Here is a 27,065-nt window from a genome sequence, read left to right on the forward strand (position 1 = left end):
TTAGAAATTTCAGTAGATTCATTATATTATTCACAGTTCTATCTGCTTCAATAAACTTAAATTTTACCGTAAATAAAATAAATAAAGATGTAACACTTTGTTTCTTTTTTAGCGAGTGTCTTGTAAGGAAGAATGATGTAAACATTGATATGAATTATATGGAATATAGATTATGTGCAGTGCAAGGAAGGGGAAGTGTACATGTCAAATAGGACACTATGTTTCTAAAAAATAAATCTGTAAAATATTAAAAATCGCAATCCCCATCATTTCTCAAATACTAAGTTACTCATTTTCTTTTCAAGATACTTCATTATAGGACATAGTCGACTCCTAAAATAAAGGGTAAAGCTTTTTTAATGGGTCTGTAACTTAAGTAATTTGCTAGTGTCCCGGAATGAAGTTAGCAATTTGGTCATTATATAGAAAGTAGTTGTAGAATAATTTCTTCTAATTGCTGGGAAGGAGAGAGGCAGGTGAAGGTAAAAACAGGCTACATGAAGGTGATTTACTGTTTTTTTGTCTTCTTTTCCAAGTCTCATGAATAGATAGAAACCAAAATTAAACTGATTTAAGCCAATTTAAACAATTCCACCACCAGAAAATAGTCCAATTAATGTACCATTCTCACAGTGTGTTCAAAACTAGAGCTTTAGAAATTAAGTAATTTATCAATTAGCTACTTTTACAAGTTATTGACGAGGTTTCTTTAACATATCTAAGAACTGCTAACAAACTATTATTATAAAACACTGTTGTTTATTTTATTAACTGTTTGGTCTATTATAAGAAAAAACCTTTATTAGTCCCACAATATTACTAGACAAAATGAGTACAGAGATTAAATGACAGAGCTAACGTGCTGCTAGTTTTAGCCTTTTTAATTCGATTTCTTTGGGAGGGAACTGGACAATAAAAATATAACTTTAACTTTAAAATAAAGAGCAGCAGAGATGAAGAAAATTAAAAAGTGCGAACATGTGCCTATGAACAAAAGCAGTACAGTGAAACTGAACTTTAACTTGGTAATTAAATGTAGGATTATGTCAAAATGTGATGCTTTTCAGCACAGGTAAGTGAGGATGACACACTGGATGGGCAGCCTGCAGGCTGGACACAACTTGTTCCTTTTCTTCAGCTTCCTGGCACAGACGTAGCAGGAGATAAGGTGTCCAGTTCGTCCGTGGACGATGCAGCCGTTCTTCGGCCGGGACTGACAAATGAGACAGGGGTCAAGGCACAATTCTGGCAGCCGCCACTCCTCAGACACACTGTGCTCCAGCTCGGGGACAAAAACGGGAGGAGCAGAAGCTGGGGATGATGGGAGAAGCTCCTGCGAATCGATGGAGGAAGAAGAAGAGGAGGAGGGCTGGGAGTCAGAAGTCAAGAGCTTGTCCTGAGAGGAGGCGGATGAGAGGAGATCCTGGAAGTTTGAAGCGGAGGAAGTGGAGTAGGACAGATACCGTGACAGGGGAGGAGGAGTTTTTACTCTCTTGCCATCTGGAACATCAATTCCTTCATTTTCCTCAACGTCAGAACATTTAGACACAAAAACAGTTTGGTCATTAGTATGAAGTGACAAGACAATTAACTCTTAACAGTAAAATGAAAAGCATTAATTTAAATTTTTACAGTTAAAGGATAACTTCAGTCATATTTTATATATGTATTTTTAACAATCTACCATACAGACGCTAAAAGCAACTCTACTCGCTCGTGACTGCCGTCGCCAATCCGTTTTTATCTGTGCCTCAGACCTCGGTGGTAAAACATCACTTTATTGGGTAATTTGTTTCTTGATTTCCCAATGCCAAGTTGAGAATTTTTGAGATTTCTGCACAGGTGAATAAAATAATCCAGATTGCAGTTTGCCTGTCATTACAGCCAAGTAGAGGTAATATATTTTGCAGTGTCTGTACAGTGATTGTTGAAAATGCAACTGATCTAGAAAATGACAGAAGTTATCATATAATTAGTTGTATTGACATTTATGTGATACTCACTACTTCATCATAGAAATCAAGTTTATACTTTAATACTCAGCTTTTTTGTTAGAGCAGAAAATTATTTTAACTTTCAAAAAGTTAGCAAATATGGACAAAAATTGCTTAGTCAAAACATAATCTTTTGATGAATTTGATGATAACAGACCAGAAGTATCACCACACTTGTCCTTCAGGAATTAAGCAGTGGAGAAGTTTACCTGATCGTCTGCAGACAGCAAGGCATCATCTTCATTGTAGTCATCTGAGTCGATGGACTCAACCTCAAATTCAACACTGAAGTTGTCACTGTCCGAGGCTGCAACAGTGACCTCTGACATTGAAGACTAAACACAGATACAGTCAAGGTTATAAACAAATATATTTTAAATAATAAAATCAAACTGATGTGTTTGTTTGTGAACAAACTCACAGTGCTGTGCGACTCTGATGATTGGCTGTTGTGTCTGTCATGGACGCTTCCTAGGCCACCAATCACACACCAGGACAGCCTGTCATCAAATGTCAGGGAGTAGCTGTCAGATCTCCTCCTCTTCTTCCCTCCTTCTTCCTCCTCTTCTTCATTTTCATCATCCTCCACAGTGTTTGAGGGTCCTGAGAAGATGGATGGGTGGAGCATTTTATTCATTTATGAGCTGTATTGTAGCAGTACCTAAGGAGAGAAACTGACCCGGGTCACTGCTCCTCCACCACCACCTCCTTCTCCTCCTGTCTGGGGACGAAGAGCACCTTTCAGAATCTGCCTCCTAAAAAAAAAAAAAAAAAAGAAAAAGAAAAGAAAGTGCAGTTGGATTTGAATGTCAAATTCATTCATGAGCACTGTAGGTCACCATGTGATATAATTAACATTCCCTTGTACTACGATACCTGCAGTTGGCTGTTCACTGTTTTTCAACATGTTGCTTTGCCAGGTTTTTCAGTGGACAAGTCAAACTCAAACTCAAAAAACTGTATTATGAAGTCCAAACACTACAGCATTGATTAATAAGCTCCTAAAAACATTGCACTGAGACATAAATGTCCATCTGTATTATAACCGTGTGTGTGCACTCATTACCTCTGTCACCCTGTCTGTTTGAATGTTACTTTGGGGTTCATCCAAGCTTGGTGATGACTCTAAAAAGAAGAGAAAGAAGAAGAAAAAGTGAGTTTAGTTTTGTGAGAATTAGAACAGACCAGAAGTGAGGTGCAAAGCTGGGCAATTCATCTATATTGCAACTTTACTTCTTTACCAGTCACTAAATATTTTCACAGCGGTTAAACCTAGAACCAACTCAACCTTGGAGCCTTAAAGGAGAGGGATGTGAAACAGAGCAGAAGTGTTCCCATCTACTCTACATGTGTCAGAAACATTATACCAAGTATAACTGAGAACGCTGCTGTGAGTAAAGCAAATCTTGGGCACAACTATATTTGATAATACACCTAAAAACTACATTGTGTTCACTGTGATACAAATTTCAGGTTAAGTTGACCAGTCCAAACTAACTAAAAGGAAAAATCTGACCTTGGCTCTTCACAGCCACCAGATTCTTGGTGATCATTGCAAACAGAACTCTGAAAGATAAGCAACAGTGTTTTAGTTACCTTTTTAAAATTTGCACTAGGCACAATTTCTCATTTATGTCCAACCTTTAAAGCTGCTTTTCATTACTGACTGAACTCTATTCGGCATAAGAAACTGTAATTTGATGCTGTTATAACAGTTCAGAACCACACAAACATTGACAATCTTGTCTCACCCTGGCTCTTTAACAGAAAAGCTGTCGATTCCTAACACCTGCCCCAGTGCATCCTGGGCGCAGTGGACGATGTGCTGCTGCTTCTGGTCATACAGTTGCTTCTTCATAATGTACTGACCCAGGTAAAACATCAACTGCAAGAGGGAACACCCCAGATGCATCAAGGGAATATTCAATCAATCAATCAATAATCAATTAAGCATTTATTGTCATGAAAATAAAGGAAACTCTTTGAATGAGAAGGTGTGTCCAAACTTTTGGTCTGTACTGTATATATACACATACATACATATATATATATATACATATATATATACACACATATATATAAAAAACTGCTGTTCATCAGTTTAACATCAAACCACTGAGTCACCCAAATATGCCATACCTCCTTCATAGTGAAAACATCTTTAGTGGCTCCTGCATGTTGCAACAAAGAATGGAACTCTGCCTTTGGTCTGACCTAAACACATACAAACAGGATAAGGTTAAATAACAGTTGGTTAACAGGTGACAACCAGCAAAATATGTCAACTGCTCTCACCAGTTTGTTGTCATCAGAGGTGTCGGCGCTGAGCTCCCTGTGAGATGACATGTTGAAGCCGATGGTTTCTGCACACAAACACACAGGAAGACTGTTACACATCATATGGATTATTCAATAAATCAATGCATAACTGAAATACTAAATAACAGTAAAGACACACACAATATTACCAAATAAATGATCTCATTAAGGGACCTCCTGATGCACAACTATGAACATTCTGAGCTCTGCACATGTATATTTGAAAAATCTGAGATCAGTCAAATTATATTAACCTTTTCGTGAAGAACTGAAAATAATAACAAATCAGTTCTTGCCAGTGGTTCTTGGATGAGGTTCATTGATGTGACTTGCAGCAATATTTTTACTTTGACTCAACTGCTGATTTGCCTGGAAGAGCGTCTACACTATCTTGAACTGTAAAAATGGCCTTTCATATACCATAATTGGTACCGTGCAAACATATCTCACAAACTTCCCTCTTAGCCCTCATGTCTGTGTTTCCTGCTGGCTCACCCTTTTAGTTAGGCTGTCATAGTTAGTCCTGCCGGAGTCCCTGATGAAATCTGAAGTCAAGTCACTAAGTCACTTTAAATTCAAGTTCTACATTGTGTTTTGTTAGTTATTACTGTCTATACTGTGTGTTATTCTTATACTGTGTCTCGTGTATTGTTGTGTAGATTATGTTACTCAATTTTCAAATGTTTTTGTGTGTAATGGCTGCTGCAACACCAAAATTTCCCCTTGGGGATCAATAAAGTATCTATCTTACTATCTATCTATCTATCTATCTATCTATCTATCTATCTATCTATGCATCCATCCATCTACACTAAATATACATTCACCTCAAGCTTTGTCTGTGATCATAACTAACTGTTATCTCTCCTCTTCTGCTCTCCCCTCTCCTCTTCTTCTCTTGTTCCCTCTCCCTCTTTTTCTCTCCTTGTCTCTTTGTGGAGCTACATGTCGTTCCACCCTCTGACCTCTGGACCTGTCTGACTTGTCCTGGTGCCCAACTTCTGATCTGAAATCTGGTCACTTGGATGCCCCCGTGTGGTCTCTGTGGGACACGTGTGGTGACCAAGGTTGGTTCCACTCTACCATGAAGTTGGCCCTGGCCTCAACGGATGTCGGCAGCTGTTTCTCTGAGGTCTTGACTCAACGCTCAATAGTTCAGGACTGGTATTTTCTACAAGTCTACCAGAGCCTCCAATAATTAACTGGCCTCCACAATAACTTAAAGACATTAACTGTTATGAGGATGGGTTCCCTGTTGAGTCTGGTTTGTCTCTTTTTTTTAAAAATATGTCAAATATTAGCACTTAATCATATGCACAAAGCTTTCAGTTACTAATCAGATAAGAGAAAGTGTTTCTCATGGTTAAGTCAGCAGCAGTGAGTTGCATGTTCAACCTAAAACAGCCTGCGCCACCTGATAAAATCATACAGCTCTGTGTAGACATGCTGAGACTAGTCCACAATGACTCATCAATGTCATAAACAACTAACCAAGGTGACAAAAACCTCACTAACCAGCAGTAACCAAAACTAAGTAATACATAAAATACTGGCCTGAACTGATTGTGTGTCACCAACAGGGCTATCTTCTGACTTTAAGGGGAATAAGGATAATGATTCAAACTTGCACAATTTTTCTATCTCCATTTTTTGGAAAGTATTTAGATTTAATCAAGGCTCATTTGAAAACATTTTAATATGTATAGTAAAGCCTTTTTTCAAAACCTGTCATAAAATGAATTTCAACCTGCAAACTGACTGAAACAAAGAAAAGAATGTAAGACATAAAGCAGAATATGACACAAAAATTAATTAAAAATCATTACAATTCTGCACTAAGTCTAACAGTGAGCTATGTATTGACAGTCAGAAATAGGGAAATATTTTTATGATGTAACACTAGCACACAGACTAAAGTTGAGTGAGGGGAGGGAACTCAACTGTATCATAAGAGTATGAGCAAGGCCGCTCAATGGGTGGGCCATTGGCCTTAGATGCAGAAGGGACGGGGTTAAAACAGTTTGAGTTTCTGTCCTACTGGATTTAATGTAATAACATGATTTTAGGTTTTTCTCCTCCTAATGGAAACAGTGAGATATCATGGTACAAGCTTAAGCTACAAACAGACAGACAAGTCAGTGTTAGTGACAGGACAGAGCCCAATGCCCTGAGGGTATGGCAGGTGCAAATATTGGTATAATTAATATAACAAAATCATGTCTGGCACCGTTTAGTCTGTCAGTGGAGACTTGTTTGGACGGAACCATTAACACCTGCTAACTCGTGCTGCTGCTAATGTTACTGAATTAAACCCATGTGTACGGAAGACTAACCACCATTTACGCACCTTTCAGCTACCTCTGATCAAATAATCCAGTGCAATGTGTCCTATCAGTATCAGTATTCCCGACCGCTGACGGACCATTCGCGCTACAAATGCTCGACCTGTTGTTGTTTACTGCTGATGGTTGAGTGGCGCCCCCACTCGTTCTAAAGAGACACTGCACCCAGAACTCAGCCCGTAAAAACACTTCCAGAATTTATTGTATTGAATAAATTGAAAATAAAAATTAAATTGGACACTGTTGTTTATTCTTCGGTCTTGTTTTACTAAATAGGCTAAATATGTATGCAAAGAATTACATTATTATTTTTATGTCAATAGTCAATAGCAAGTAAGACACTAGTAGATCTATTCAAACGAAGTTGAAATTACTTCATGGGATGTAACCTAAATAAAATATAGGATTATATGATTACTGCCAGGAAAAGTAAGGTATGAAGTTATAGCATTTAATGCAGAAAAGTGATTCCTGAGACTGAATTCAATTCAATTCAGTTTTGTTTGTACTGCACCAATTCACAACAGAAGTTATCTCAAGGCACTTTACAGTGTAAGGTTGAAGACCTTACAGAGAATAATTATACTAAAAAAAATATAGAAAACCCACAATTCCATTTGAGCAAGTTTTAGGAAACAGTGGAGAGGAAAAACCTCCAGCAGAACCAGGCTCATGGTGGGCGGCCATCTGCCTCGACAGGTTGGAGTGAGTGGAAAGAGAAGAGAGAAAAGAACATCAGGCACAACAGTGTCAACAAGCAGCAAGAACAATGAGCAACTGCTTTCTGGAGATGTACAGCTCCAGGCCAAGGATACCAGCAGAAAGGTACAGAGAGAGAGAGGGAGACACACAACTAACAAAGCACAGATCTGCTCATAAGAAAACTGCCCCATAGCGCTACTAAAAGTTAGAAACTACAAATTTAGGTGTATCGATGAAAATAAATTATAGTACCTGCACTGTAAGGAATTCTTAAAAAATTTAAACTGTTGATAGGAGTAGGCAGATCCTGTGTGTGTGTATACCCGGTACTCCTTTTCTCTCATCTCATTGACTACTCTCTGAATTTGACCTCAGGAGCAAGTATTGGTTTCTGCGGGGCAGTGCTACTATGGCTGAACTACTCAGTGAAGGCATTGTGGGCTTCCTGTAAGACCAGTAAAGACATCAATAAACCCTAATACACCTGCAGAACAGATTGACATCATGGTAAATTAAATCCTTTCTACCCGTGGGCATCAATGTGTGCAATTCCTCCCCCCTCTGTAAGGAATTTACATAAATGGTAAATGGTCTGCACTGATATGGCACTTTTCTACCTTGCTGGTACTCAAAGCTCTTTACACTGCATCTCATTCACCCATACAAGCACACATACATTCACACACCAATGGCAGAGCTGCTATGCAGCTGACCTGACTCACCAGGTGACGTGGCAGCTAGGAAACAAACCACCAATCCTGTGATTGGCAGTCAACTGCTCTACCTATTGAGCCACAGCCACCCACAAGGAAGTGATAGTTATTATCTGTCTTTCCACAATAGGCTATAACACAATACATATTTTACATATTCTGTACATATACTGAAATCTGTTAAGGTTTCAGGAGTAGGTGAATCTGGTCTAAAAATCTGCCTTAAATTATTATGGTAATTACATATTAATTGTAGCACTTTTAGAAAGGGGAATATATTGAAAAGAGTCATTTTTCCAGGAGAAGGATCGAACCCTAAGACACATTCAACAGGTTCAGTCAAGTTCCGTTTCTTAACACAGTATCTGTCTATTTGATATGTGCTGCTGACTGCACTGAAGCAATTTTTCTGCCAAATTTATTATTTCCGGATCAATACAGTGAAGACTTTATACTTCAATATTAAGAGTTTGCAAACATTTAGTAAAAAGGTCCCTATAGTTTTCAATAAAATATTTGAAAAGGGACTCTAAAAGGGACCTAATTAGGAAGGAAAGAGGATTATACAAAACCAACTGTAAACTCGTTATTAACCGTACAGGTTTTGAAAGTTCATACTCCAGTCGAACTGCAATATTCTCATATGAGAACAAACCAAAATTCTTGTTTAAAACAATCAGGTCTGTACACAGGTCTGTGCAGCTTTTATCCCAACTTCTCCACAGACTATGAGAATATTATGAGAATCCTGGTGTAAGAAAAAATGATGAAGATTACAGGGAAAACAATCTACACTTTACAAAATGAACACACCCTAAAAATAGATATGAAATAACAAGAAAATTTGAATACCTAAAAATATGAATGCTAGGTTATGAGAGTGTTGGTTAAAGCTATTTAGAAAGCTAGTTAACCAGAAACTTAAATTTGCTATATGCTATAGATTAGGTATCCTTACAAGGGATATTTAAACAAAATAAATATGTAGTTAGATGTGTATTTGTAGGATTATTGTAGACTTTAAACAATAATTAAACTTTACGCCTGACGAGTTGTTTTACATAAATTAGTCATCAACACTGAAATGGATTCTTAAGGGGAAACTTACTAGGATTATATTAATGCACAATCATGCATACAAATGGTAAATGGTAAATGGTCTGCACTTATATAGCGCTTTTCTACCTTGCTGGTACTCAAAGCGCTTTACACTGCGTCTCATTCACCCATTCACACGTACAAGCACACACACACTCACACACCGATGGCAGAGCTGCTATTCAGCTGACCTGACTCACCGTCACAAATGACAGCCCTCCCCGAGTGCCTTCCTGACAGACTGAGCTGCTGTGGTGATCCGTGTTTTATGCGGACTAGGGCCTTTATGTAGTCAACGTGGGATGGCCCTCTGGCGGCTGTTGGAACACACCTTTTATGGAGTCACACCTGGAGACCGAGCATTGGCTCCACCCTAGGGTGTGTGTCAATGTGAACAACTAAACATGGAATAGTTTTTTTTTTGTCAAGGAAAGTACCACGTCTGAGTTTAAGAATAGATCGCTGTGGCATGCAGGTGACACATAGAGTAGACTTGCTGCAAAGTGTCTTGGCCTTTAAAAAAATTGGTTTTATTATCACATTCTGTGATGCCTGCCTTAACCCATAGTTACAGGGTCTATTATATAAGGTCTATTGAAGCTAATTGGACTCACATTAAACAAAAAAAAGTTAATAGTGACAAATAAAAAGATGAGCCGTCATTCATAAAGGGCATATGTTATTAATTATGTCCAATTAATATATAATTATGGTTTTATAATTCATAATTGTGGAGGTGGGACTTCTGGGGCGGAGTAGTGACATCACTTCCGGACCAATGAGGCTTGGATTACTGTACGTTTGTGAGAGAGGAAAGAGATTATTTCACAATGAATGTTAACACAGGTTGATCATCCTGTCTATGTTTATTACGTTACGTCATATTCATCAGACCTGGTGTCTCTGAGGAACTTCACCTCCTAAAGTCTCGGACATTTGTCCATGATTAATCAGACAGCATGGTTTTAGTTGACAAACCAAAGAAATGGAAATCTACACACTACCCAAAGCCCTGAAATCATTTGATGCACAGTTTTGCTCTGGTTTGGTTTGGTACACTTTCTCACCAGGAGGACCACACCGGGGTTCACTAGATGATGTGGATCGAGTCAGCCATCATTTTGGGGTTCTTGGTGATGTTGTTTTGGTTACCGTTTTCACACTGGACAAAACAAACTGCACCAAGAGGGGAAAACTAACTTGACTTCAACTTAAATGAAATAAAGCCTGTAGGTGTAAAAGCATCCTAAGACTTCACCTGGGGCTGTGCGCCTTTTGCTATACAAACAGGGAGTGACCCATTTTGCAGTAAGAATGGCAGCATGGAGCTAACAGTTCCAGTTGCAGATGTGACCAGTGCTTTCTGTCTTTCCTGCTCCAGACTGCAGCCCTGACAATAATTTACAGCTTGTGCTGACAGCGGTTGACAACTCCTCACTGTTGGACTGTGAAAAACACATTCAACTGTTCACTCTGATTCATATTGAGCCCATGGGTAAATGAAAAGCCCCACAGTAATTAGATTATAGCTTCTATGCTATGTCTGCTTTGCGACAATGACAATTTTCGCACGCTATACAATTAAAATTGAATTGAATTACAGCACTGCTTTCACATTGGTGCAGAGAAATTAAAATTGAAAAAATTCTCTGGGTGTGTTTAAATTAAACATTTTTATTACCATTATTTTCGTGACTTTAGAATTGTACACAAAACAGCTTGACTCTAAATGTTAATGAAGGAAACAGAAACAGAATTTTGGACAATAATTGAAAACTACTGAATACTGCTGAGAACATAAAGCATTAAGGGGGAATGTCTATGAGGTGGTGTCAGCTAGCAGGTCAGTAACAGCAGCCTCCTCTGCTCCAACACGCACACTGATGGCTGGCTTCAGCGCCAGTTCTGAACTAAGCAGGGCTTCCTGAAAGGAACAGAGAATGTCAGTGTAATGCCAGCCTTACACACGGTATGCACACACTACCCAGACACCAATATCATGAACATAGTGTGACTGACCACAAGACTATTTTCAGCAGAGGATGCAGCAGCACAGTCAAGGGTGTAATTAAATGTAGTAAACATGTTTCTGCTAAGGGAGACGTTATCCAGTGGCAATGTGTCTGGCTTACAATTGTGTTTTTGTGACTTTTTGTTAAATAGTAAATCCACTGTATATAAAATATCAGTTAATTGTTGGTTGTGTTCTGCAGAAATTAGAGTCAAATGTAGAAGAGAACAGTACTCACATCTGAGCGTCCACATGGGAACTTTCCTTTCTTATGCAGAAAGTGGAGAACACTGCCAAAGATGGCCAGCAGCAGCAGACACAGTATGATCACCACCATGATCACCCCACTGCCCTCAGCTGTGCAAACACATACACGCAAGCATGCACACACACACACACACACACACACACACACACACACACACACACACACACACACACACACGCACACACACACACGCACAAACAGAGCAACGCAATCAAATGTTTGATATTAATTAACACTCTTAAAAGTATGCCTGACAAGTTCAAACAAGTGTATGGAATTGCAATACAAAATTGCTGAAGAACCATTCATACAAATAAAATAGATAAATGATCCGTCCTACAAATTTAGATGACCCAGATGACTGAGATTTAGTTTCCTAACTGTCTTATTTAATTAAAGTCTAAGTCTTCATGCATAACAAATACTTGTGTGAAATGATGTCTTTTATGATTCAGTCTAAGCTTAGCCTCTGTTATTTAAGAATTTTTACTTTATGGCTATTTTTACTTACTGGCTTCATATTGAGCAGCAATCTCACCAGGACTGAAGGGGGCAGTTGTGGTGACTGTGGGAACTGTGAACACGTAGAACAACACTAAGAGTGCCTTCCAAGTCCAGCCGCATTACCCCAATACACAAAAACACACACGTTGTACACAGAATCACATATTACCCTGGTGGTGTGAGAAAAACATAGCTAACTCTAAAGCTACATCGCTGGGTTTATTCAACTGATGTTTTTTCGTCATAAAATGTCTATTACTGCTACTTTATTCATGGCATGGCATAGTAATTGAGATGAAGGGCGTTTTCCTCTCTGTTCCAGTGTTGTTTGATCAGATACGACTGATAATGATACTCAAGCCAGTGCTTCCCAACCTTGATCCTCAAATTACAGACGGACGTTTTCTGCTTGTTACCTGCACCTACAGCTTCTGATCTGCTGAACACAGCTGTTCCAGCAAATCAGCAGTGAGGTCAGGGAAAGAGCAGTTGGAAAACCAGCAATCACTGGTTTTACTCTCTGGTACTCTTGTGCTTTGTTAGAAACTGAATAATTAGACATTAAAAAAAGGCTTTGGCATTCGGCCAATGTGAGAAGTAGGCCTGCGCATTCCTGTCACTTTTATTCATCATTTAAAAAATAGAGTAGCTGTATGACATCATCCCATTTTTTTCCCTACTCACTACTGTCAGAAATTACAACTTGTGTCAACACTTTTCTGAAATGATGTCATGTCTGAATAAAATAAATTGAGATGACTACAAAATGACTCACTCGTTGTATTTGAAACCTTGGCTCCCCCTCCATCACATTAATTCACATACAGTGAAAGTAAGACTTACTGGCTTTAATGCTGAAAGCTTTGACTTCTGTGCCTATGTAATTGGAAACGTTGCAAAAAGCACTGATGTCTGAGGTGACTTCTACTGTCAACACACTCTGAGCCACTGTGAGATTTGACTTGCTCACCACCTCATGCCAGTCCTTTGGAGACACAAACACACCCAGCTGATGAAGATACACCTGTACATTTCCTCCTGAAAAAACAACACTGAAATGTATATGAAGGGTTTTACTTTTGTAAAAAGTCCAATTTGTCCAATAGATCCAGACAAATTTAAAGAATTTTAACTGTTCAACAAAATACAGACACGATTTAAAAACGTAGACTTACGTAGTCACACATGCTAATATTTCGTTGGTTGTCCTTTAGCTTTGATTATACCACACGTTTTACCTGGGCATCTTTTCGATAAGCTTCTGCAGTGTCACAATATTAATTCCTGGCCAGAGTTGCATTACTTTTTCACCAAGATCTTGTATTATTGATGGCAAGGTCAACCTTTGTGGTAGCCAATCCATATGTGAAAATGATGTGTCATGTTCCCTGAACCAGTCACAATTTGAGCTCAATGAATCCTGGTATTGTCATCTTGAAATAGGTTTGAACAAATCCATTGTTGAAATAACCTGGTCATTCAGTATATTCAGGTAGTCAGTTGGCCTCATTCTTTGGACTCATAACATTGCTGAACCTAAACTTGACCAACTGCAGCAACCCCGGATCATAACACTGCCCCCACAGACTTGTACGGTAGACACTAAGCATGAAGGGTGCCTTCACTTCAACCTGCCTCTCTTCTTACGCGCCCATCACTCTGGAATCTTTTGATATATCTTTGAATATGCAAAAGACCATGCATGTCTGTTTTGCATAATGTTTTAAAAGTTCAGTGCATAAACATTTGTATTGTTTATAATAACATATTTTTTCAGCATACACTCATTGAAACTTAACAGAGAAACTCTGACTATTTCTAATAATTTCACAAAGGATAACACAGAGAAACCCCAAAACCAAGAAAATGATGACATCCAAAAGTGGACAAATCTTATCAAAGTAATAATCATGCTGATTGGATACCTGGCTGCCGATAATGTTCCAGGAGATACTGGGCAGTGGATAGCCCTGAGCAACGCAGCTCAGATTCACCATCCTGCCTGTTGCCTTCTCTAGCTGCACGTCCTCATCCACTCCCATCAGCTGGGGACTACCTAGATACACACATACACGTTTTACCCTTAGCATCATATGTAAGGATAATTTACTAAGGTGGGAAAGTTGGGGGAGGAGTTGACTGACCTTGGACAACTATGTAAACAGAGGCGCTTGTGTGCAGGGAGGGATGGGAAAGAACAGTCACCTCACATATGTATTCTCCTGCCGTTTCAAAGGTGGTGTCCTGTAGATGCAGTATGTTCCCCTTACCCACTTGCTCCCCATCCTACACACACACAAACAATAATCACACACACATTTTATCAGTGAATGAAAACAGGTGACATTGTTGGCTGTGGATAGTTCACAGATGTGGATGTGGCCACCATCACAGATGATAGACTGTAATAACTTATTAACTTAACTTAATATACATATTACACACAAAAAATGTGGAATGCTGTCTAACACCACATACTTTATGTGTCAAACCGTTCTGGGCTCTACATATAAAGACTAATTAATTGTACTAATGCACTGTACTATAATGTGTTCATATACAAATGTAGCTTACTAATGCAACTATTGATTAGCTTTCTGCTAGTCCTAAACATATTTTGTACACTTTTACTTCTTACTGCTTGAAAGATTTAAAATCTTGTTACAGACATTTACTCACAAAGAAGAAGGACCCAATAATCCAATGTAACGTCATAGTCAAAAATCTAGTATGTACATACTTTGTACCAAACAGTGTCTGTTTTTGAGGAAGATGGAGCATTGCAGGCTACAGTGAGACTTTCTCCATTGAGCATGACAATTTCCTGTATGACATCAGAGTCTTTAGGCATCACAACAGCTGGGTCCAGATCTGAATGAAACAAACACCAGCAATAGATTACATATGTAATCATATGTTGTGTATGTGTTTGCACCAAGTATATGTACATGTTCTTCTGTGTATGTGTGATCATTCCCCACAGTGCACAGTGAGCTGCATTTCTCCTTTGATGTTGGTGTATCCACTGGTACCCAGAGGACGACACTGGTAGATGCCACTGTCCTTCCGTGACACTGGTGACAGGATCAACATGTCACCACTGCTCTCCAACACCACATCCTGGTCCTGCACAACAATTAATCTGAAATGTAATCCCCATCCAACTTATTTAATGTTACTCTCTAATGACCTGTAACATGTAAAATGTCTTATGTTACAACTTTTTTTGATATTAAAATATGATATCTCTTGTTGAGGTAAAAAGCTGTCAGTACACAACAAAACCAGAACAGCAGCTGGCATGACAGCGTAATAAATATGTATATAGTTAGATAGATAGATAGATAGATGGATGGATAGATAGATAGATAGATAGATAGATAGATAGATAGATAGATAGATAGATAGATAGATAGATAGATAGATAGATAGATAGATAGTTTATTGATCCCCAAGGGGAAATTGTGGTGTTGCAGCAGCCATTACACACAAAAACATTTGAACATTGAGAAACATTATCTACACAACAATACACGAGACACAGTACAAGAATAACACACAGAATAGACAGTAATAACAACAAAACATGAAAGATGCCTCTGCTACCATTTAACCATCTGTGTGGCAAGATGTGGGTACTGTGTGAAAGCAATAAATGGTGTTTTGGCAGACTTTTTTTTTTCCTCAACAATATGTAGGTACTGTAAGAAAATACAGTAGTGCTGTACAACACAGCTAACAGAAGCAACAAGCAAAGGCACCAGTGATTCATACAGCTTTTCTCAGCCATTTCAAGCGATAACCACAAATGTCTTATCAAATGCAGACTTTACCTATAGTATTGTCTGGTTTTACTATGCAAATGCAAAAATTGATTCACTTGACCACGTTGCTCTGTATGGATGCTTGAAAGAAAGCTTGGTCAGTCTCTGAACTTTCAGTATTGAGAGAGTACTAATATGATTATGGTTGCACTTACTGTTTGTTCCTTCATTAGTAACATAATTAGGTATAGTTGCAAAGCAACTAAGCTCACCTGCATTTTGTGACTTTCTGTTAAATAAAATACATTTCTTTTCAAAGAAAATGTATGTATGTCATGTACCATCTAAGTCCTGCACAACAATTAAGCGTACCATCTAAGTGGTAACTGAATTGTTGATGAGTTTACACTGTGAAACAGAGTTTCCAGTTCAGTTTGCCTGTCAAATACCTGATATCTCTTCTAAGATATCTGGGGTTAGGTTCTGAGCTGAGAAAATTCCTCAAAATTGAGTGAAGGTGTTTATCAGTGAGACGACTCCTGAGTGGTGTTTTGTTCATCTTCATTAACATAGATATGTTCTGCTGAACATAGAGAGCATTTGAGCATCTTGGGCACAGAGTTGAGGAGGAAACATGGAAACTGTGCAGCACCCACATAGTTACACTTGTCTTGAGCATGTTACTACACTGGAGTTCAATCAGCTCCATTTGGAGGTTAATTGGTGCGCTTTTTCCACGTCAACTGCAAACGGGTTACTGAGCAGTTCCAGAAATCTGCATTTCTGGGCATCAAAGTTGACAATCGGCGGGTAAAGTCGGCATGGAGTGTGACTCCAGACTCCAAGACTTTAACCACACCACCCTTAATAAGACACTTCCTACCTTTACCTAGTTTGTGAGCTGTCCCACCAGGGGGAAGAGGACATTGGACCTGTTGTATGCTAATGTTTAAAATGCCTACAGCTCCACTGGGAAAGTCAGATCACAACCTGGTACATCTCCTCCTGCAATACGCACCTTTGGTTCAGAGGCAGCCTGCCACCTTTAAAACTGTAAAGAGGTGCACAGACGGGGCACACTCTACCCTGCAAGGTTGTTTTGAAGAGACTCTCTGTGAACCTCATGGTGAGGACATCGATGGACTGACAGACTGCATCTCCGACTACATCAATTTCTGTGTGGACACCCAAATACCCACAAAAACCATTTGCTGCTTCCCAAACAATAAGCCCTGGGTCACTCAGGACATCAAAGTCATCCTGAATGACAACAAGAAAGCATTCAGATCAGGAGACAGGGAGGCAGCGAGGAAGGTCCAGAGACTGCTTTCTTTCAAGACCAGGGAGGGGAAGGAGATGTACAGGAGAAAACTAGAATATAGCCTTCAGCAGAACAACACCAGGGAGGTTTGGAGGGACATGAGGACCATCACTGGCTACAAGTCCAGCAGCCAGGAGACTTTGGGGACAGTGGACCGAGCTAATGAATTGAATAATTTCTTCAATCGATTCCAGGATGACCCACAGAGCCCACTTCAGTTCACTATTGGCTCCTCAGTCCCTCCCCCACACGACTCAGCCACCACCCTAACAATCTCAGCTGAGCAGGTGAGAATAGAGCTGAACAGACTTCACCTCACAAAGGCTGCAGGTCCTGATGGAGTCAGCCCAAGGGTGCTGAAAGCCTGTGCTCCTCAGCTATGTGTTGTTCTCCAACACATCTTCAACCTCAGCCTGCAACTGTAGAGAGTTCCTCTTGGGTGGAAAAAGCTGTGCCTGGTTCCAGTGAATAAGATGCCACATCCCAGAGTCCTCAATGACTTCAGACCAGTGGTTCTGGCTCTGACATCACACATTATGAAGGCTTTCGAGAGGCTAATCCTGGAGTCCCGCCGACCTCTGGTCAAACCCTCACTTGACCCCCTCCAGTTTGCTTATCAACCCCATATTGGAGTGGATGACGCCATCATACACCTGCTCAATCGCAACTACACCCACCTGGACAAACGGGTGGGGGAAATGATCATTGTATCATATACTTGCTGTCAATCCACAAAGGCTATATATATTGACCCAATTTCATTTGTCTGTTTTACATATTCTGTATATATATTGAGTTTTTCTGTATTGATGTTATTGGTTATGTGTATTTATGTTGATGTTGGATCTTTCCTGGTTGTGGTTCCTTATCTTTATGTCCTGTTGTAAGAGCAACGGTAATGAGGCAAAACATTTTCCATCTGAGATATAACTTTTTTGAATTTTGATGTGTCTGATGTGTCAGTACTGCTGCTATTGTCTGCATGTAGAGACTTTATGGACCTTGTACACTCATGTCTACATGGGGCCCTGTGCTCTGCATATCAAAAACATTCCCTACATACCACATGTGTGTCATACATTCTCTCTTGGAGACTTTTAAGGTGAGAAAAGGCCTCTATTCTTACTTGTTTTTTGTTAAAAATGACAGGCAGTGGGGGGTTGCCATCACCCTGGCAGCGTAGCTCCACAGTATCCCCCTCTTTGACCAAGCCCTGGGGCGACTTCTTCCAAAGCTCCACCACAGTGGTAGGGTCTAAACACGCACACCAAATCAAATTAACAATGCTTAATTAAATAGCTAAAGTTATCTTCATTGCTATTTCTGTCTGCCACAACATCAAAGTCTACAAAACTACACTAAAAAAGTACAAAACTTTCAATGGACTAATCATGGAAATAGGAAATAGCATCCATGTTATGATGGAATTTAAAGTTATAAACAATTACTGATAATTAAGAGGTACAGCACTCTGGGAGACAAATTAAAGAAATAAAATGTAAACAGCAAATGGTTAACAAAAAGCTGTACAGTCTTTAGTTCATAAATTCATATTCATTCAAATGCTGAATCTTACAACATCCTCAAGGTTTTTCTTAAGCTTTCATAACATTTTACAGTTGCATGCATAGCAATTAAATAATTCAATAACAAAAGTGAACTTCCTGTTTAAAATTTGTGGACTTGACTTTGTGTTGTTTTAGCTCAGCTTTTTGGTTAAGAAGAAAGTATGTGATGCATGAAGTACAAACAACTACAGGGATGGATATAAACCATAGAAATTAGTTCCAGTTGTCGTATAAACTAAGAAAAACTGGCCTGCAGTCAGAGAACAGCAAACTGGCAGGACTGAACAAAATAAAAAATCCCTCATTTATAGACATATCCAGGATTTAGAAAAAGATCATTAAAACCAACTACAGTTGTTGTCTGTAAATCAGCCAAATGGCATGAATTTCCTTATTTTTTAGTTAATGTAGACCTTTGTGACTCCCTTTATATTCCACTGTTAATGATTAAATTCAATTCAATTTTATTTGTCTAGATGACATAGGAAGATAGGAAGTAAATAAAAATAAGTCTCTTTTAGCTTGTTAGTAGTAGTGAGTAGCATAATGAAAGGCTCAGTGTTAACTCACAGTGAATTGTAATGTTGATGCTGTTGGACTCCATTGTCCTGACACCTCCAGGGACAAAGAAGTTAACCTCACAAGAGAAATGGGCATCCTTATCCACCTTTACCACCTTGTACTCCAGTGTACTCTGGACAGAGTACAAGCCACTATACTCCTGGGTCACCAGGGTCAACACGTTTACATCTGCAGGATGGGTAAAACAATATACATGTAATTGATGGAATAGTTACTGCAATAAACAACACCGCAGAGGCTCTGAAAAAGGCCCAACAGCATCTTCATTTCCTGAGGATCCTTAGGAGGGTCAACCTGAAGAGAGAGCTGCTGGTTGCCTTCTACCGTTGCTCCATTGACAGTGTGCTAACATATTGCATCTCTGTGTGGTTTATAAGCTGCACCATGGCACAAGAAGGTTCTACAAAGGGTCATAAACACTGGCCAAAAGATCATTGGCTACCCTCTTCCCTCACTGAAGGACCTCTACAGCACCCGATGTCTTAGGAGGGCACGCAACATCCTAAAAGACTGCACACACCCAGGACACCAGGTGTTTAAATTGTTGCCCTCAGGAAAAAGACTCAGGGTGCTGAGGTCATGGACAAACAGACTCAGAGACAGTTTTTACAATAGAGCTATGGCCCTCATGAACACACACACACGTGATTTAGTTTTCATACAAAATACTTTTTGTATGAAAGGTAATTGTAAGTTTTATTATTATTATGTTGTTGTTTTCTTCTCTCTCCTTGCACCAATGTGGGACAGTTTTGTTGTACTGTTGTACCAAGTGTTACTGTACAATGACAATAAAGCTTTATCTTAATACACTTTGGAACTTAAGAGTTTTTGTGTGGACTGGTTAATTTATGGCAACAGTTTCTCAGATAATTCTGGATTTTCTGCCAAGTATCAGTATCGGTGGCAATGCTGGAATTGGGACTGGGATTTAAACCAAAAGAAACAATCATTTAGTGTTTGCACTTACATCCTGGTGAGGGCATCAATCGCATGCTGTTCTTGTACCATGTGATGTTGGGTATTGGGAACCCGTTCTGAACCTCACATGATGCAACCTGGAAAGAGAGAGATGCATTTGCAAAACCTTAGAACCTGTGAACACAAAGAAACACTTAACATGGTAACAATAAAGATTATTTTCTTGTTGATCTCAGCCTAAAGCTTTTTTCAAACATGACCTGACACCCTGAACTTCTCCAGACATTACCCAGAAAACAAATGTCCAATACGACGGCCCGAACATGAAATCAAGTAGACCCACCTTAGATGGCAAATCACTGGTCACAGATATTACAGTTAGGACTCCACTGATCACTGGAGCCTCTGGGCGAACTGTATAAAAAAACAAAAAAACAATTGTTTGGAATATACAACAAAATGAAAACAAGAAAATCTGACAGGAATTTTTTTTTCAAGATTTTAAATCTTCCTTTGAACAATGCTTTATGAGGCTGTGTTTCATCTTAGATTGTGGGTTTTCTTACCAAACACTTTGAGGTGGGTCTTCCCCTCACCGCTCCCCACAGCCAGTCCATCACCAGTCCATTCAATTACCTGGCAGAAGAACTCCCGATCATCCGAGAGCTGGACGCTGTGGATGATGAGTTGAGTTCTATAATTGTCCACATCAACTTCCATACGACCACTGTAGTCAGTATGGCTTTCTACCAGGTGATTTTTGCCATGACTGTAGAAGATCCGCCTCTGTGAGTTGTCACCTTCACTCTGCAGAGTGGAGGACATGACATCAGTACACGTGTGACCTTTCACTTGGACATAAGTCAACTCAGTGGGAGCATTTTGTTGACATTGTCCAGTTCTTCCTAAAGAGTTTGATGAGTATCAAACTCAACTGGGGTCTGACATGCAGAACAGTGATTATTTTTTCCCTCTCAAATCCCCATGGGCTATGGCTATGAGTGTCAGTTGTTCCTGTAGGTTGGACAATACTCACCACAAACCACTGGATCCCTACAATTCTGGCCTCACTGCTGGCATTGATAAAGTGGTACTGGCAGGGGATCTGAGCCGAGTCATCCACGTACACCTCAACACTTTCCTGTATAGTCAGCTCCACCTTGGCCCATGCTGAAAAACACACAGACATGCACATAAAACAACTACAACCTGTATACAGGTGCAGAACCATGGTCCAGTTTTAACCCCTAATCTCTCCACTGTGTTTGGCAGATGGCTGACTTCCCAGGCCAATGTGGAGCCCGTCTTCCATCTTAGCAGTCAGCTTTTTGAAGTAATGTTTTACTACAGCAACTTAAAAGCCTGTGGTACGTAGCCTGTTAGTAAAGATTGATGGATCTGAGCTAATATGGACATGCTGAATAAAGGTAAAACGTCTTTGAGCAGTCTAGTTGGGATGGGGTGTAAGAGACAGGTTGATGGTTTAGCTCTATCAATTACTGAAATTAATTCAAAATTAGCTACAGGGAGAAAGCAGTCGCTTGAGGTCTGACTAATTAATCTAGAGCTTTTGTACATATAGGTCCATCCATGCCAGTTTCAGGAAAGATGTGATAAATTTTTCCTCTGATCGTTTCTGATTTCATTAGTAAAGAAACTCATGAAGTCTTTACTACTAGGTGCAACAGTGAAAGTTAATGGAATACTAGGCTCAACAGAGCAATAACCCTTTTTCTGACTGGCTAGAATCCCTTGGTTCTTATTTGTCTGATGCAATGAGGTTTAATGAGAAATAATATGTGTTTCTATCTTTATGAGGAGCTTTTTTATATGTGATAAACTGTTTTTCCAAGCTAGGCAAGATTATTCTTAATTAGTGGAATGCCACCTCCACTCCAGTTTACATAATGTTTGCTTTAAGCTTTGGATTTGTGAATTGTACCACGGAGCTACCTTCCTCTGATTCACTAAGTTATTTTTCAGAGGTGCAATAGTATAAAGTATTGTTTGGAATAAGGTTCGAACATGATCAACAAGATAGCCAACTAGTAGTAGAGCAGAGTTAAGTTAACTGCCCTTCTCTGTCTTGTTACATGGCTCTGAAATAAAAGATGGAAGTTTTTTTTTTTATTTGTCAACAGCATTTTCAGATAAACAACTACTGTAGTGAATCTTATTCTTAGGTGAATTAGAGCTCAGTACAATATATTAAAATTTCATTTCAAAAATGGTCAGATAAAAGAACGTTTTGGGGAAAAACTACTAAGTGATGAATTTCATCTTAGATTGTGGGTTTTCTTACCAAACACTTTGAGGTGGGTCTTCCCCACACCGCTCCCCAGAGCCAGTCCATCACCAGTCCATCCAATTACCTGGCAGAAGAACTCCCGATCATCAGAGAGCTGGACGCTGTGGATGATGAGTTTAGTTCCCTGATTGTCCATATCCACTTCCATACGACCACTGTAGTCAGTATGGCTTTCTACCACGTAATTTTTGCCATGACTGTAGAAGATCCGACTTAGCGAGCCGTCAACATCTCTCTGCAGAGTGGAGGACATGACGACAGTACACCGTCTCAAATGCCCATGATCACTATGACTGACCCATTTGTCTCTACATTTCCCACCCTTTCTAACCCAGACACTCTGATTAATGGCCGCTAAACAAACATACAATGAGATCAATCCATTCCTATCACCAATCCATGACTGTCACAAACTTAAAAGTTGTCATTTATATAATTATTTAAATGACTTTTTTGAAAATATGCTTTACAATATTAACTCATATATTAATATTAACTCTAATTATTATAGTATTATATTATAACATGGTGGCTATGAGTGTCAGTTGTTCCTGTAGGTTGGACAATACTCACCACAAACCACTGGATCCTTACAATTCTGGCCTCACTGCTGATATTGATAAAGTGGTACTGGCAGGGGATCTGAGCCGAGTCATCCACGTACAACTCAACACTTTCCTGCATAGTCAGCTCCACCTTGGCCCATGCTGAAAAACACAAAGACATGCACATAATGATAATAATAATATTGATACTGAAACACTGGATTGATCCTCTTGGGGAAATTGTGGTTGGACAGCTGCCAGACAGTACATATCTGTACCACTACAGGGTTTGGGTGTCTTGTCTAAGGACACCTTAGCAAGTAGCCAGGGGTAACTGGGAATCAAACAACTCAACTGCTGGTTCATAGACGTATTACCACTGCATTACCACCTGAGATCCTACTGTGAATCAACTACAAACTTTTTGCAGGTGCTGACCATGGTCCCATATTATTCACGACCAATTTAACTGCACAAGCCTCATAAAATCTAAATATAAATGCCATTTCACTGTAGGGTTGAAGACCTTCCTATAAGTCTATTACAATAAGCAGGAAAAACACTTGACAGGTTGGTGAGACCAGTAACGACAAACTAGAAAATATACAGCTCCAAGGCCGGGGATACTTGCAGAGGAGTACAGAGAGAGGGAGACAAAAAGGAGGAAACACAACTACAGGACAGAGAAAATATAAAGTTGATGAGATGCAATTGTAGCATTTAAATTGATAGAGGAGAGGAGGTCCCCCGGTAGACTAACCTACAGCAGCAGAACTAAGAGATGGTCCTGAGTCACCTGATCCATCTCTAACTACGCTTTACAAAAAAAGGTAAGTTTTGAAGTTACTTACTTTTTTTTTGTCTTAAATATAGAGAGGGTGTCTGCCTCCAGAACCTGAACTGGGACCTGGTTCCATAGGGGAGAAGCCTGACAAAGGCTCTACTCCAATTCTATATATTTCAGAGAGCCAAATAATTATTTTTAAAGAAATTCATGACATCATTGCTCTGAAATAAAAGATGGAATGATTTCCTTAAATTTGTCAACAGCATTTTCACATAAACATCTACTGTCTTCTTATCGTTGTTGTGGATCAGTCCAATGACACCACGGTCATTGGACTGATCCAGAACAACGATGAGTCTGCATACAGACAGGAAGTAGAGCAACTGGCTCACTGGTGCAGTCAGAACCATCTGGAGCTGAACCCGCTTAAAACTGTGGAGATGATAGTGGACTTTAGGAAGTACCCCCCTACTCTGCCCCCTATCTCCATTCTCAACACCACAGTACCTACAGTGGAGACTGTCAAATTTCTGGGCTCCACAATCTCCCAGGACCTGAAATGGTCCACACACATAGACTCCATCAGGAAGAAGGCCCAGCAGACGCTATACTTCCTGAGGCAGCTCAGGAAGTTTAACCTGCCACAGGAACTGCTGGTCACCTTCTACACAGGCATCATACAGTCTGTTCTCTGCTCCTCCATCACCGTCTGGTTTGCATCAGCCACCAAACTGGACAAGAGCAGACTGCAACGGACAATTGAGTCTGCAGAGAGGAGCAGATCTTCCCTCCATCCTGGACCTGTACAGGTCCAGACTCAGGAAACGAGGAAAAAACATCTCTGCAGACCCCACACACCCTGGTAATGGACTGTTCAGACTCCTCCCCTTAGGAAAACGGTACAGAGCACTGTACACAAAAACAACACGACACAAAGACAGTTTTTTCCCTCAGGCTGTAGCTCTGCTGAACACTGAGTGACAACAGGTCCTCACCAATAACTGTGTCAACAACAATATGGGTGCACTGTGTCCCTGTAAATATTTATAGAGTAAATAAGGTTATGGCTAAACGGAGACTTCCAATAGGCTCACACAAAAACACGGGTAAAAAACACAACCTACCTCACACTGTACATAATGTATACAAAAGTTCCCTGAAAAAATATGTTTACAAGGATAAATGTTTACAAGGAAGTTCTATATATGCGTATATGCACACAAGTAATTTTTGCACATCTACACATGCACCTGAAAAAATATGTTTACAAGGAAATTCTGTATATGCATATATGCACACGAGTATTTTGTATATTTTTGCACATGCACAACAAAGACACTTGACAGTACAGCACAGTATATGTTGTAAATAATCACATTGTTTTTCATATTATGTTCCCCTTTCCTGAAAAACACTGTACCTGAGAGCGAAGTGAACCGGAGTCAAATTCCTTGTTGAAAAACTTGGCAATAAAGCTGATTCTGATTCTGATTCTGATTATTCTCTTTGGGCTTTTCCCATCAGGGGTCGCCACAGCGAATCATCCTTTTCCACCTCACTCTATCATGGGCATCTTCTACCCTCACACTAGCCAACTTCATGTCCTCTGTTAATTCATCCATATATCTCCTCCTTGGTCGTCCTCTTGTCCTCCTGCCTGGCAGCTCCATCTCCAACATCCTTCTACCAATATACTCACTATCCCTCCTCTGGACATGTCCAAACCATCTCAGTCTGGCCTCTCTGACTTTGTTGCTAACTCAGTCAACGTGAGCCGTCCCTCTGATGTACTCGTTCCTTATTCTGTCTAACCTGGTCACTCCTAAGGAGAACCTCAACATCTTCATCTCTGCTACCTCCATCTCAGCCTCTTGTCTCTGTTTCACTGCTAACTGACCGCTATATTCTGGAAAGGTGTCCCTCACACCAAATTCACCATGTGCTCTTTTACTCGGTGTATATTCGCTTTGAAATTCACTAGCGAGGGTTCTCATGAAACAAGGGTTTTACTCGAGAAAACCTCGGAAATGAGAGTTAGGTTTGGACGGATCATCCACTCGTTAAAACGGCAAACGATAGCACTAGGTTTGGTTCAACTTACCGCTGCAACTGACGAGAGAGAAAAGAAGAAAGAGCGGCTTAGCTGCTCTGTTGAGGAAAGCCATATCTTTGCTGCTTGTCGTTTCTGCTCCAAGAGGTCACGCTCCTACAGTTCCCGCGAAATATGTAATAACGCGATTTCTAAATATAATGTGGAATGAGATGTAGACATTTCGATTTTAGGACTAGCCTTTACTGTAAGCTGAATAACAGCTATGGAAAGTTGAAAAAAAAACTATGTCGTTTTATTCCTAAGAAGATTTATTATTATCATCCACTTTAAAATGTTTAAATACACAGTTTACACATAAACACTGCACTCTGCTTACATGTAGGCAAATGAAACACTTAAATAATGACTTTTCATCCACCACTTACTATCCCAGCCTGCATCCGTACCACTATTTTGAGAATCACTGCTCTAACTTTAAAGAAACTTGTTCTTGTTTGAAACTGGCAAAGCTGTAAATTCAATAAAATTAAAGTCTGTGGAATGTGATGATCTAACAGTAGAATTTTATTGTTTAAATACTAGACTATAATACTATAAGAAAAATTGATGTTTAGTAACCTTATTAAGCAAAGTGTATAATATCTTGGTATTTAGATTTCAAAAGACACAAACCTTGGGCAACAAGTTTCTAGGTAAAAAACAAAAAGTCAATATTTAACGTGTGGCTTCAGAGCAAAACATAAACATTTACATTTTTGGAAGAGTGTTACTGTCAAAAGCGAAGAGTGTTTCAAAAAGTGTCTATCCTGCATAGCAATTTATGTTAATAATGCAGTTTGTAAAGAGATCAGTAAGATCTTTGTAAACTTTGTATGGAAAAACAATTTCCATCACCTTAAAGAGGATATGATTAGTGTGAAGAGGGCAGAAGGGGGACTGGAAGTTTTAGTTTTGACTATCTTAAACTACACCATTAAGATCAAATGGTTAAAAAAATGCCTAGGATGACCTATATCAACATGGCCCTTCATACCACAATGCACATTTCAAAAACTTTAGGTGGCGTATAATTTTTGACAATATCTATAATATTTACAAACAGCCAACTTTCAAGTTCCATCAACAGGCTTCATTATTCTGGACACTGTGTTATATTAATATTTTTTCACCACATAAGGACATTATATGGAACAATTCCAATATTACACTTTTGTACAAAGAAAGCTGGGTTTAGAGCAGGGGTGTCAAACGGAACCGGCCGCCAA

The 27,065-nt window shown here is 39.5% G+C and overlaps 2 protein-coding genes across 7 annotated transcripts; both read right to left on the reverse strand.

Moving 5' to 3' along the window:
- Positions 1-908: 908 nt before the first annotated feature.
- LOC113157169 (E3 ubiquitin-protein ligase Mdm2-like) lies at positions 909-6,738 on the reverse strand. The gene is made up of 10 exons (XM_033325901.1): positions 6,672-6,738; positions 4,290-4,357; positions 4,134-4,208; positions 3,746-3,879; positions 3,511-3,560; positions 3,061-3,119; positions 2,656-2,749; positions 2,416-2,615; positions 2,204-2,329; positions 909-1,525 (listed from the first exon to the last, which is right to left on the reverse strand). Exons 1-10 carry the CDS (start codon positions 6,736-6,738, stop codon positions 1,064-1,066), a joined length of 1,335 nt encoding a protein of 444 aa, XP_033181792.1. The 3' UTR covers positions 909-1,063.
- A 4,120-nt stretch (positions 6,739-10,858) lies between these two features.
- Positions 10,859-26,047, reverse strand: LOC113157250 (cell surface glycoprotein MUC18-like). Of its 6 annotated transcripts, none has more exons than XM_026352901.1 (17): positions 25,849-26,047; positions 22,989-23,122; positions 22,410-22,479; positions 21,144-21,277; positions 20,674-20,914; positions 20,451-20,521; positions 20,157-20,244; positions 19,175-19,354; positions 18,163-18,290; positions 14,933-15,077; positions 14,692-14,822; positions 14,096-14,237; positions 13,877-14,007; positions 12,795-12,936; positions 11,959-12,021; positions 11,418-11,536; positions 10,859-11,092 (listed from the first exon to the last, which is right to left on the reverse strand). In XM_026352901.1, the coding sequence occupies exons 1-17, from the start codon at positions 25,910-25,912 to the stop codon at positions 10,988-10,990; spliced, it is 2,088 nt and encodes a 695-aa protein (XP_026208686.1). In that variant the 5' UTR covers positions 25,913-26,047; the 3' UTR covers positions 10,859-10,987. The 6 variants fall into 6 exon arrangements, with proteins under 6 accessions (XP_026208686.1, XP_026208429.1, XP_026208518.1 ...); XM_026352644.1 differs by having other exon boundaries at positions 22,410-22,650; XM_026352733.1 differs by lacking the exon at positions 25,849-26,047 and adding an exon at positions 25,168-25,253 and having other exon boundaries at positions 22,410-22,650.
- Between the last annotated feature and the right edge of the window lie 1,018 nt (positions 26,048-27,065).

Source organism: Anabas testudineus, unplaced genomic scaffold, assembly GCF_900324465.2.
Source record: "Anabas testudineus unplaced genomic scaffold, fAnaTes1.2 Contig234arrow_ctg1, whole genome shotgun sequence".
Taxonomy (NCBI): Eukaryota; Metazoa; Chordata; class Actinopteri; order Anabantiformes; family Anabantidae; genus Anabas; species Anabas testudineus.

What these genes read in the sequence shown, in the direction of transcription:
- LOC113157250 (XM_026352644.1), bottom strand. Translation starts at nt 25,912, where the DNA reads ATGGCTTTCCTCAACAGAGCAGCTAAGCCGCTCTTTCTTCTTTTCTCT. An exon ending in CAGACACTGTTTGGTACAAA is followed by an intron (nt 14,238 to 14,691) that starts GTATGTACATAC and finishes GTGTGTGTGTAG; the next exon opens with GATGGGGAGCAAGTGGGTAA. An exon ending in TGCTGCTCAATATGAAGCCA is followed by an intron (nt 11,537 to 11,958) that starts GTAAGTAAAAAT and finishes GTGTTTGCACAG; the next exon opens with CTGAGGGCAGTGGGGTGATC.
- LOC113157169 (XM_033325901.1), bottom strand. Translation starts at nt 6,738, where the DNA reads ATGGTCCGTCAGCGGTCGGGAATACTGATACTGATAGGACACATTGCA. An exon ending in GGTGGCTGTGAAGAGCCAAG is followed by an intron (nt 3,120 to 3,510) that starts GTCAGATTTTTC and finishes TCTTCTTTTTAG; the next exon opens with AGTCATCACCAAGCTTGGAT. An exon ending in CATCAGAGTCGCACAGCACT is followed by an intron (nt 2,330 to 2,415) that starts GTGAGTTTGTTC and finishes ATCTGTGTTTAG; the next exon opens with TCTTCAATGTCAGAGGTCAC.